Below are 12,706 nucleotides of genomic sequence, written 5' to 3' on the forward strand. Positions count from 1 at the left end.
CTACTGAAACTCAAAGGTTTCCTAATTAACATCTTCAGTAGGGCTAATGAACATGTAGAGAGAGGAACTACCAAGTGAACTATTCTCTTCAGTATTACATGTAATATTGCATGTAGTGTGTCTAGCTGTGAAAATAATTTCTTCAGTATTATATTTGATATGTACGTAGTGTGTTTAGCTTAAGATGTGGCTGCAAATATTAAATTTCATTCGTCCTCATTGATTCTTTTTTTATTTATATCTGTTTGACAATCTGAAAACAGTACATGTTTCAAAATATACATTGATCTACTGAAAACAGTAGACAGAATTTTCAGAAGGGCAAGCACGTGTATTCACTATTGGTGTATAAACTCTGAGAGTTTCTGTATCTTGTACACTGATGATCATAAAAATATCTTCCTCTGTTTTTAAACAGTGAGCATTTACTTCTTATTCATTCTAAAGGTGAATAAAACTATATACCTATCTATCTATTATATGTTTTTGAGGGAAGTGCGGAACTTAACATAAATTCTATGGTGCAACAGCTCTTTGAGGGCCAAGGGCTGTCAAGTGTTTGATGGATGATGCAGGTCAGCACATGAAGTTTCATTGCTAGTCTTCTGACTTTAAGATTAGTATCATCTCAATCCTAATTACAACATTACGTAAAAACCACATTCGAGTTTAGAAGTTGAACTTCATGGAGGAGTAAGATGTATACGATAAACAAGATTTAAAGTTTTCCACATTATCACTTCCATTGAAATCAAGGATTCAGTTTTATTTTGTGCATGTAAGCAACACTGCACACTTTGCATTTGTATGTGTTGCAGGAAGGGGAAAGGGTTGCAGTGCTTTAAAAATTTAACATTATCAATTGCTACCCCAAGCACCAAGGCAACCAACTTAATTACTACCAGTATAGACATATTTGTGGTTGTTTTCTCAGTAAATTTACCATTAATTTCAGCAAACTGGTATTTTTACCAATAACTTGTAACACTAATTAGTGCAAGCTATGTTTTATGAATTTATGTACGCTAGTATTGTAAAGTCTAAATGTGCAATTTATTTTTCTAAGATGCAACTATTGCAGTCACATTATGACATACATTAAAGAGGTGACTGAACTATTCAGGTTTTTCATGTACCATTTGCAATTTTATATTGGATCAGAGGATCTGTAAATTTCAGTTAAAAGTATTGGTAAATTTTATATTGGTGCTTCATCATTATTACAAAATAAAAATAAAATTGATCCTTCCCTTAACAAATTGCAAGAAAGTTGACAACAATGTTAATAATTAAAGAAAGTTATGTAAATGTCCTGTACTGTGGCCGTGTGGTTTAAGATGTCTGCTAAAGGACACGTGCAGGTTTAAGTCTTCTGGGGGAAAGCATAATAACTTTTCTCCTGAGATTTCAGACCACTCACCATCGTTAGGAAATTGGGGCACTATACGCGAGTAGCATAACCCGGTCACAGAAACCTACAACAGCTGTAGCGTTCCAGCCTGTAGAACACGGGGATCGAACTAAAGGGATGTTGCTCACCCCACCAATTGTGGCACTTGATGGTAGAGACGGCCCTAAAAGGGCCAGGTGTGAATACCTAGCTTAGCATTAGGTAATTAATGTAAACTCATGTTTTAGTTTTAAACACTTCTGACTGAGCAATGAGAATGGAAGATTAGGGTGTGAAGGAGTAAATTTACCCTGCTCGGTAAACGAATAACTCAATAGCTCCAGCTGTTGCTCCTCTAGACGATTCTCTACCCCTCTTACCTGGTTTTGTTCCTTTCTCTTGACCTTCACTGACTTCGCTAAACGTAAGCATCCTCACAGTTTTCTGTGTAAAACTCATTATTCAACAATGTTCAAGGAGCAAATCCTGACAAGATCTTTATTCGTTTACCAGGCAGGGAATGTTATGCAGTGACAGAGGGTTTGTCACCCCTTAACTGGTTGGAGGCCAGTAGTTAGGTAGGCCCTTGTCCTCACGGGCTGTTGCGCCACAGGCTATTATTATGTGTACGAATGCAAAGCATGACAGATTGTCAGCATCCTCTACTTACCGAGGAGCTCTCTTCTTCCGGGATCTCTCCTCGTCTACAACCATCGGCTCAGCAGGCAATTCTCCTGGAGCGGTAGGTGGTGACATTCCTATAATCTGCTGTGGTTCTTCTGGACCAACAGGTGGCGACACTCCCGCAATCTGCTGTACATCTCCATCTACCGGTGGCACCAGAGGTTCTCCCTCAGCTTCAACAGGTGGTGCTGCCGTAGCTGACTTTCGAGGCTTCCTCCTACGAGCTACTTCGGCTTCTTGCATAGGCTCTGCTCCAACCTGTGTTGGTTCGGAAGGTGGCTCCATGGGACGTACAGGGAAATCAAGTTCTTCTTGATCCAGCAAGAACCTTTCATCATCGGGTATTCTTCCGAGATCAGGGCCTCCAAAAGTCTGCAAAGAGATCCGTATAACGTGAGGGTCAATGTGAAAATAATAGTAAAATAATAATGAGGCAGTGGTATATTAGCCCATGTTTCTTGTTTTACAGCCAGTAAACCAACTTTTTCATATACATAGAAATTGCAGAAAAAAATTGTCGGACTTTTATTTTTGCTTTACTTCCATGCCTGCATTGTTGTTTTATTTCTATTATATCTAATTATTATATACTAAATATGTACAATAAACATGCAATGAATAAAACTGTTGCTGTAATCCAGGTCAAATTTTCAGAATATGCCACAGTAGTGAGGTTGGCAGATGCATGCTGGTTCTTTCAACAATCAAAGCTTTCCAAGGAGAATCAATCAACCTGTTCACACAAGCTCCATAAAGAAATTCACACAGAACCCCAGGAAAAATTCTCCATATTTCAAGGAGACCATAAAATTTTTCAGTATATTCAATTTTCCTTCTCTCCTGTGAGGAAATTTATATTAAAAATATCTAGTCTTTGACAGGTGTAACTAAATATATCATTTATTGAAAATCAGGACATCTTTTGTTTTGGGAAAAAAGACAACAAAAAAAACCTCACTAACCAACTGTAATACGATGGTGAATCTGAAGGTGAAGTAAAGACAGGGATCACAGAAGAAAAGTAAAAATGCCTGATAGCTACTCTAGTCCCTGATGTAATATATTTATTTGTATTTCTGTTTACCAATGAACACAGATAACAATTAACAATGTTTAGAAAATATGTAGCTTAAACTTGATAAACTCAAGTATTGTCTGTAGATCTATAAATTTAATGATGTGTGTCAGCTCCTGCATAGCCAAATTATTAACACTCTCACATTTGTTCCGCGGATGGCTGTTGCACCAGTGAAAAAAGCATCAGGTCACTTTCACATATCATATTATGATTATCATGCTATTTGTATCCTTCATACAATGTTGCCAGTTCCTAATTCTTGCATTTCTGAGATACTTGAAAGTCCGAACAGCTATACATCAGTTGCTGAGCCCACTTAGTTGCCAACTCAATATCAGGTGACTTAAAAATTCCAATCATTTCGCAAAACCAAATATTTTCAAGTGACTTTCCAGACTACTTTATATTGATTTATCTAGGGCTGAGCCTATACCGGTATCGGAAAGTAGTGCAGTCACTTTAGGAGATTTTTTTCGAAATAAAGGAACTAATTCATAACAAGCTGGAATTTGGTACGTAGCATCTTTATAGCATTAATAACAACATACCAAAAGTCCCCGGCGATCACCCATACGCTAAGTCCGCCATATTGGAAAATGGCGGACAATGAAAGTTTTCACGAAATAAGAGAACTATAATTCATAACAAGCTGAAATTTGGTACATAACATCCTAGTGACATTAGTAACAACATACCAAAGGTCCCCAGCGATCACCCTGCCGCTAGGTACGCCATATTGAAAAATGGCAGATAAATTCCAGATTTCACTAACTAAAGAACTAATTGACAATATATTGCTGTTGGAGATATATCTTTCTTCTAACTCTAGTAACATCAATTACAACATGTTAAGTTTTCTGCAGATCATTGATACGGTAGGTAACGGCACCATATCGGAAGCACGGCAGGTAATTTCAATATTTCCCATGAGAATGGAATTGACTTGTAACAGAATGGAATTTCGCAAATGGGTTTGATATGTAAGGTATGACAATATTCTTTAATATTTGCCGTTTCATCAGGCAGACTGTTGTTTTCACTTGTCACGATCTGTTCACAAACTAAATCAGATTGTCACTATGGTAATGCACTCCTGTCGGTAACACACCACAAAAGACATGTCTGAATCAAAAAGTTCTTCGCTTGCATCGTTGTCATGTTGATCATCGACATCTTCACCATTGTCTTCTCTGGAAACACTGAAAACAAGAATGAAATTCTTGCAGGAAACACCTTGGCAAGGGGCACATAATCTGAAACATTTAAGCTTACTTGCATGCAAGTGCATTCTCCATTACAGTTTTTTGGTAGATCCTTATGAAATTAAATTCAGTATATCGTTTAGAGCAGGTGGTGTCAAAGTGGTGACTGGGGCTATAACTTGATCTTCTAGTTTCAGGTGTCAGGTGATTTTCTCGCAGTCAAATACAATTTCTAAGAAAAAAATAGAAAAAAATCCACATTTATTACTCGCCTTTCTTCAAAGTTAGTAGAGGCAAGCGTTTCTGTAAAACTTTCCTCTGGTGATGCTGATGCCCTAATCGTTCAACCTGCCACTGTGCACAGTATTAGAGGTTCTAAGATACAGATTTGCTTGTTATTCTCACTGTCTTAACTCACTCAGAACATTTTTTTTACTTTGCTGTTATTTTTTTCTCATACCCCACTTATCCCCGGATAAATGGCGTTCGTAGAGGCGCCTGCTGTTAGTTGTTCTCTCACACCGCTGATGGGCATAGAATCTGGGCAAGGTACGATACCATAAGGTATTTACAGTTCAGCATAATCCATCTTCTTCAGCTAAGAACCACATTTTATTCCTTGATTCAGCCAGTGGATTTGATACTGTTTCTTCTATATTAAAACAAAGAAATAAAAAGTTTTAACAAATACACTATACACTTGTCAATTTTCAATGACAATTCGGCAATGCCAAATGCAATTACAAAAGCTCGAGAACTCTTCCTCTTAGCCTTTCACGGTGCGACCTAACAGGATGTCTCTTAATATAGCTGCAAACAAGAGAAATCCGTAGCAAAAAGTAAGTCAAGATTGAAATCCTGTACCAAACAATATACTGAATTTAATTGCATAAGGATGTGCCAAAAACTGTAATGGAGAATGCACTTGCATGCAAGTAAGCTTAAATGTTTCAGATTATGTGCCCCTTGCCAAGGTGTTTCCTGCAAGAATTTCATTCTTGTTTTCAGTGTTTCCAGAGAAGACAATGGTGAAGATGTCGATGATCAACATGACAATGATGCAAGCGAAAAACTTTTTGATTCAGACATGTCTTTTGTGGTGTGTTACCGACAGGAGTGCATTACCATAGTGACAATCTGATTTAGTTTGTGAACAGATCGTGACAAGTGAAAACAACAGTCTGCCTGATGAAACGGCAAATATTAAAGAATATTGTCATACCTTACATATCAAACCCATTTGCCAAATTTCATTCTGTTACAAGTCAATTCCATTCTCATGCGAAATATTGAAATTACTCGCCATGCTTCCAAAATGGTGCCGTTACCTACCGTATCAATGATCTGCAGAAAAGTTAACATGTTGTAATTGATGTTACTAGAGTTAGAAGAAAGATATATATCCAACAGCAATATATTGTCAATTATTTCTTTAGTTAGTGAAATCTGGAATTTATCCACCATTTTTCAATATGGTGTACCTAGCGGCAGGGTGATCGCCGGGGACTTTTGTTATGTTGTTACTAATGTTATTAGAATGTTATATACCAAATTTCAGCTTGTTATGAATTATAGTTCGCTTATTTTGTGAAAACTTTCATTGTCCGCCATTTTCCAGTATGGCAGACTTAGCGTACGAGTAATCGCCGGGGACTTTTGGTATGTTGTTATTAATGCTATAGTGACGCTACATACCAAATTTTGGCTTGTTATGAATTATTTCCTTTATTTTTTCCATTTTGACTGCACTGAAGTATCAGTTGAAATTTTCCCACCGATACCTTCCGATACAATGTTTTTGAGTATCTAGAACCAAGGCCAAGAGCAACATTTGCCCTTTTCAAAAGTTTGTTCACCCTTCCTTGTGGCAGACTGGTAGAAGCTCTCCAGGTAGTTTTTCAGAGATTTACTGGCCAAAACCCCACCCTCCTGGGAAGCAGATGATTGACAAGACCAAAGGCATGGGTAAAGGGAAAGCTGAGCCCAAACTTCTGGAAGGCATGCAACTACCTGATAAAGGCTCTGTGGAAATAAAATAAATCATGCATTTCCAATTCCTGGTCGCACACTCGGGGGGTAAGAAAGGTGGACTATTTTAAAACCAGCATTACTACCATGCTAGGCTGTTTCCGAGCCAGATAATTGCGGAGTTGTTGGGAAACACGGGTGAAGGTCGCTGTGGAATTAATTTTATTTTATTTACATTCAAGCAGGAAGGAAAGGTTGTGGATCCTTCAATTTCTTCTTGTACTCTTCCCTTCTGTGTAAGTTTTCATGTAGCTGTTAGCATTGGCCAATACCGCAGAGACTTGTTTTTATAACACTATTTTAATAACAGAATTTGCATATATTTTTACGTCGCTTTTCTCCCTCTCCAGGTTAACCAAAGCGACAAGAATGAATAGTGTTGCCATGAAACTGAAGAGACAAAATCCACCTAACCTTTTTTTGTAACTGCAACACATTCAAAAGTCTTGCAACATTTCAAAAACCTCTTTCTTTGATTAAATGTCACAATATATTTTAAGAGACTCTTCACTTAGTAAGAAATTTATTTTAATTTCTGTGAATTGGCAATGATGAGAAATCAGTTATTTAAGACAAAGAGAGAAGTTAATTGACATTTGAATATTCTAGTGGAGTTGAGGGGGAAATGTAACAGTTAAAGGAGAAATTAATTGTTTTTTGGTATCACGGCTGGAACACAATAGAAAACACAACTAAATCAAAAAGTTAAAATAAAGTATTACAATGCTACATGACAATAATTTGGGAGTTACTTAATGTCATTAAAGGAATGTGATGTGATGTGATGAATTAGTATAACTTGGTAGCTAGCCTTTATTATTTTAAAATTGAATTTTACAAGTATCGGTATCTGTGCGAGTATTGGCATCAGAATCGGTATCGGTTCAAAGTGGTACCAGGTCAGCCCTAGATTTATCACACTAATACGTGTTATGTCTTCAACTTTGTATGTTAATCAAATTAATCATCTTTTTCAACACTAGGTTGTAAATGACAAAAAAGTAAAATAGAGAATATAATGATACAAAATAATCCCCAAAAAAGAGACCAGTTGGAATGTGTTTTCAAAATTCTCCAACTTTTCAAGGCTTCCAGGTCAGCAAGTGCCACCCACCAGCATCTATTTACCCTACCCACCCACTTACACAAAAAAATCTAGTTACAAGTCTAATCTTATCACTGTCTAATTTCAATTCTTCGGTTCCTGCTGAAATATAAGTTTGTGAAATGCTACGAACATTTTGTTTCAAATTTCTGTGCTGTGTGTATCAAGATTATAAACAAATGACATTCTGTAATGATTTAACGTGCTAATGACTATTTCTTATTCAAATTACATATGGGCAATTCTATTGTGACGGGTGTGATATGCAGACAAATTTAAATTCATTTTGAAATCACTTTCTTAGCATCTTCAAATTTGCAACTCTATCAATTCATGTAATTTAATTCTTATTGGTGAAAGTTACTTAATTTCAGAATATTCCTCCGCCATGTCAATTTTCAGCTACAGAAAATACATTTTTTGTAATTGTGACGAGCGTGACACTTCCGAGACTTTACTTTAGGACCTTCGTCAGAATTAATTTAGCTTTCTTATGGTAATGAAACTAAATTAAGTGGAGACACCACACATAAAATCCCTCTTCTACTATAAAAAGTAATAGGTTTGAAACAATATGTTATTTAAAAGCCATGAAACTAATGTTTGCATTAATATTCATATATAATAAATGATACTTTGAATAAAAATAAAGTTAATGTTATTTGTCCACTTTCACATGGAATGGCTCATATGTTATTCAAAGTTAGCCTTCATGGTTGTCAACTTAATTTGCTACAAAACCGAGGGTTCCAGGTTCGAACCCTTGGTAGGACATGGATGCATCATTTTGTTTGTTCAATCATCCATTTTTATCAATTCATAAGTCTTCCTCATCATTACAATCATGTGCGGATCCATGGGGAGGGCGATCGCCCCTCCCAACTGCCATGCTTTTGTTAGGGTGACCAGACACATACATTCAAAAAAGAGGACAGGGCATTGCGAAAAAGGAGGAGAAAGCCCAAAAAAAGAGGACACCGCAAAAAAAAAAAAATCGTAACAGATTTGCCATTATTACTCTTAACTCTAGCTTACCCAAGGGAGCTGGAAAGGAGATGGGGGGGGGGGGGTGTCAGACCCACCACCGCTTCATAAAAACATAATGTAACGTACATAGAGAGTAACCTAGGTATCAAAATGGACCGGAGCTGACAGGAATGGCATTCCGGTTTAATGAATATCTGGAACCTCCCGTTAGTGACTGACTACTTTACACCCTGCCTCATATTCGTTTCTCCCTTCCTTAAAACCTTAGTATTGCGTATGTATGACTCGTAACGGAAATGTAGAGATTGTACTGTAATAGTATACTCTCTTGTGATGGTAGATCAGCTCAGATCTTCAGTGAGCAACGCTCGAATATTTAACGCACTCCAAGCAAAGTAAAACACCAAGCTTTAGATGTAAAATAACAAATGATGATCCTTATGCATGGATACATTCTCTGTGCAGCACATTTGCTATGGCCGATGCTGTATACTCCAAAAAAAGAGGACATTTACGGATTTCTAAAAAATCTGGCTGGATGCCTGACAGATACCTAAAAAGGAGGACATGTCCGGATAAAAGAGGACGTCTCGTCACCCTAGCTTTTGTATATATTATTATGCCTAACACTTCTAATATTCTGTCTTTTATCACCAAGTTTAACAGGCTCTAGAATATGTTTGTTTAAAGTCCAAATTGTGCTCATGATAGGCTGATCGGAATTGCACCAAGCCACCTATAGTTTCAATTTGGAACCGAACCACTGTGTATTATGCTTGAAAAGGGGATGAAACCCAAGACCCCTTGAGAGAATTAGGTTTAGGAATCTCTTTGTTTAATCACTTTACTTGTTTTATCGTTCGGTTTACCGCGGCAATGGGAAGAATTATGACAACGGCAAACAATAATAACCATGTAGAATTTTTCAGCAAAAAATGCAGGCTCGACCAAGACTCGAACCCGGGTCTCTGGCATACTGTGCCATTGCTCTACCAAGCTGGCCTGACCTCGCCTGATTTTTTGCTGTCACTGTTATATAATAACTAGACCTCGGATTTTAGGATTTAACCTATTTTTTCCTTTGCAGGTAAATAAGAAATAATAAGTTATGTCAGTGTTTCATGAAAAAATGCAACAGTTGACGAAGTCTTATTGTGCCTAAAATAACCTATTTTACTTGTTAAAACTCATTTTAGGTTTATGTGCCTAAATTAAAAAATTTTTTAAATGTTTTTATATATATATGTTAGGTTTTACAGGATTTTTATATTTCCCAGAGTTATTTAATCGGTTTGGTGATGAAACAATTCAATGACCGACGTGTTTGAAACATGTCTTCTGTCATTATCCCTCCCTGATGTTTTTCAAAGCTCTAAACATAACAAGGTATCTGATGCCACTGTTACCTCTACACAGTGGTGGCAATTAGAAGAGGCAGTTACCATGGGCATCGGGAGGGGTGGGGGGGGGTCGAATGGGTCGGTGGACTCCCCTGGAAATTGAAATCCTTAATTTAAAGATACAAGAAAGCTGAAAGTTTGTTACTCTTATTGTTACGAACAGAAATAAAGTTCATTTAGTTAGTATTTAAACATAATAATCAAAGTAAAAATGCATTGGATCAAAAACATTGAGTGAAAAAGATAGGAAAAAGGTTATATTCTACCATTCCATCCAAACAAATAGTTTCAGTTTTCAAAATTCTAATAATTAAAGTTGTATGTGAGAGGTCACAGAGCAAACTTTAAGAAAACAAAATCCCCTTAACATTTAAAGCCTTTTCTTGAAAGAGACGTGCAAAAGTTAATATCAAAATGCATTTCCAATACTAACTGCATAAAATGCAAATGAAGTAATGGAAAATAGTTGTGCTGGTATTCACTCGTTTGGTGGATCGAGTGTGCACATTTATATAATAATAAAAATTATTTTTATTATAATTTCGAATAAAATTTGTTTTATTAGTTTATAATATTTATTATTCTATAATGACATTTCAGGGTTGCTACAAACAAGCAGAAATGAAATTTCCTGACTTTTCCAGGTTTTCCAGGATAAAATTTACATTTTTCCCTGACAATTACAAACTAAACTAAAAACTATGTTCTTGCAAATGGAAATACATACAGATCCAGGTATGTTAAGTACCAATATTATCTTCTATGAAACTGACAATATTTCTATTCTCTATGATTTGAATTCAAACAGCAAAATAATGAATTTGGAAAATAATTACAATTCACAAGCTAGGGAAGGATTAAGCAATTTTATCATACACAGTAAGTTTAAAATAAAATGCTTGATTATTTTTAAAGTTATGACTAAATGAGATAAGAGTGATTGATTAAGAAATACAATTTGTAATTTATCAGTCTCCTTATACATTCTTGGCATTATATGTTGATATTTCCAATGAGGTTTGGAACCCTCTGCTTACAAGAACCATGAGTGCGGACTCATTTTTCAATGCATAAAGCTACTTCTCTCTTCTCTGTAAAGCAAACAACTTAACTCTTGCATATAAGTGAAACAATTGAATTGAATAAACGAAAGTGTCATATTTCCTTACATTATCAATGGGATTTCTGCTTCAGTACAGTATATCCAAGTGAAGCATTGTGAAACTGTCAACCTCCAATTATACCATTATTGCTGACGAAAAGGGTATGTAGGTATTAGAAATTTAACGCAATGAATTTATAGAATTGCATTGTATAGGTACCACACACTAAAACAGGAACACTCTGTTAATAACAGCTTCTGAAAGTTCATATACGAGGGGCGTCCTGAAAAAAGCTCCAGTGGTGCCTATGCGCAGCACTAGTGGTCGGAGAGCAACACACACATATGCAGGCAGGAAGAAGTGGCATGAAGCTGTAATATGGTACAGTTGCAATGCAGCAGTTTTAGGACAGTTCTAGGTTAAAGATTGCAGCTCTCATACAGTCTCCCACCACTGACTGCGATGTAGCCTATGTATAGTAATAAGTTTGTTGCATGCTCAGAATTTGGCACAGAGCCACCAGCAATCGTGTGAGGTGTGCAGACTGGATGTTGTGAGTGATAGTATATTCAGATGATGGTGAAGACAATTCACGGAAGGCCAATCGAATGTGCACAACCCCATACAGCTGAGTACACGCAGGCCCTTTGCATCACTTCAGGTGAGAGATCTTGGACCACTCCCTGCACAGCCCTGGCCTTGCATGTACCTACTTTCATCTCTTTGTTTAACTGAAGAGGTTGCTGGTAGTACAAGGATATGACAGCTACACTGAGGTAGAGATAGTTCCAGTCTTTGCTGTTAGACACGTATGATATGGGCATACAAAATTTAGTGCCATGCTACGACAAATGCCAGAACAACGGTGGTGATTATGCCAAAAATTAGGTGAGGACTCACTGTTACTAATGCAATAAATTACAACTGATATTCTTGTTTTATTTATGCCTAATTGGTAGGGACCTTGATTTTTTGTTATTTTTTTTTTAAATTGGTGTATTTTTTTATTTTGTATTTTTTACTATTTGGTGTTATTTTTCCCAAAATTCACATTTTCATTTTAGCGCATTTTCTGGTAAATATCTGAAATTATACCTTCATGGCGTTTGCAAACTACTGTTTCAAATTGTAAGTCACATGGCCTATGCCTCTGCGTGAGAGTTCGATATCTTGAAAGTTATTTTGGGAAAGTTATTTTCCATACCCCCTTTTTAATTTTAAGGAAAGGGTTTTAGATAATGTAATTTTCCCTGTATATACTGAAGGATGCATAATGATCATAAGTGGCATAAAGTAAAAGTAAAAATAAAGTGCTCCCCTGCACTTTGCCATGAAGGTATATAGGGGTGTGGAGTTAGGGCCCCACACTTTCATGATCACGGCTGAAGGTGGGGGTGATGTGATCAGCACCATGCTCCTGGCTCCCTTTATCCCTCAAAGTTTCCTCCAGGTATCCACTTGATATGATGCTGGGTGGGCACCGGAGCAGTTTGAATAGGTGGAAAAGATCCCGGTTTCCCCCCCACCCCCTTCCCAGGGGATCAACCCTGGGTCTCTTGCATGGTAGTCAGATGCCCTAACGACTGAGCTCCATTATTTCTCGCTCGACAAATGCCAATGGTGCGCACTTAGCTTGGTAATTCAAAACACATCTCGCGTGACAAATACTGAAGATGTGGCTCCCGTGTGACGGTAGATGCACACTCGATTTCCTGTTAGAACCCTGCCA

The 12,706-nt window shown here is 37.0% G+C and overlaps 1 protein-coding gene across 2 annotated transcripts in view; it reads right to left on the bottom strand.

The window, feature by feature from the left end:
* LOC145995318 (uncharacterized) overlaps positions 1-12,706 on the bottom strand; it is an 83,591-nt gene that overhangs the window by 36,349 nt on the left and 34,536 nt on the right. For both annotated transcript variants that reach the window (XM_083131927.1, XM_083131928.1), the window contains exon 7: positions 2,061-2,446. In XM_083131927.1, coding sequence (XP_082988053.1) covers positions 2,061-2,446 — 386 coding nt within the window. The remainder of the gene's footprint in view (positions 1-2,060; positions 2,447-12,706) is intronic.

This window comes from Lepisma saccharinum, chromosome 11 (assembly GCF_977018435.1).
Source record: "Lepisma saccharinum chromosome 11, izLepSacc3.1, whole genome shotgun sequence".
NCBI lineage: Eukaryota > Metazoa > Arthropoda > Insecta > Zygentoma > Lepismatidae > Lepisma > Lepisma saccharinum.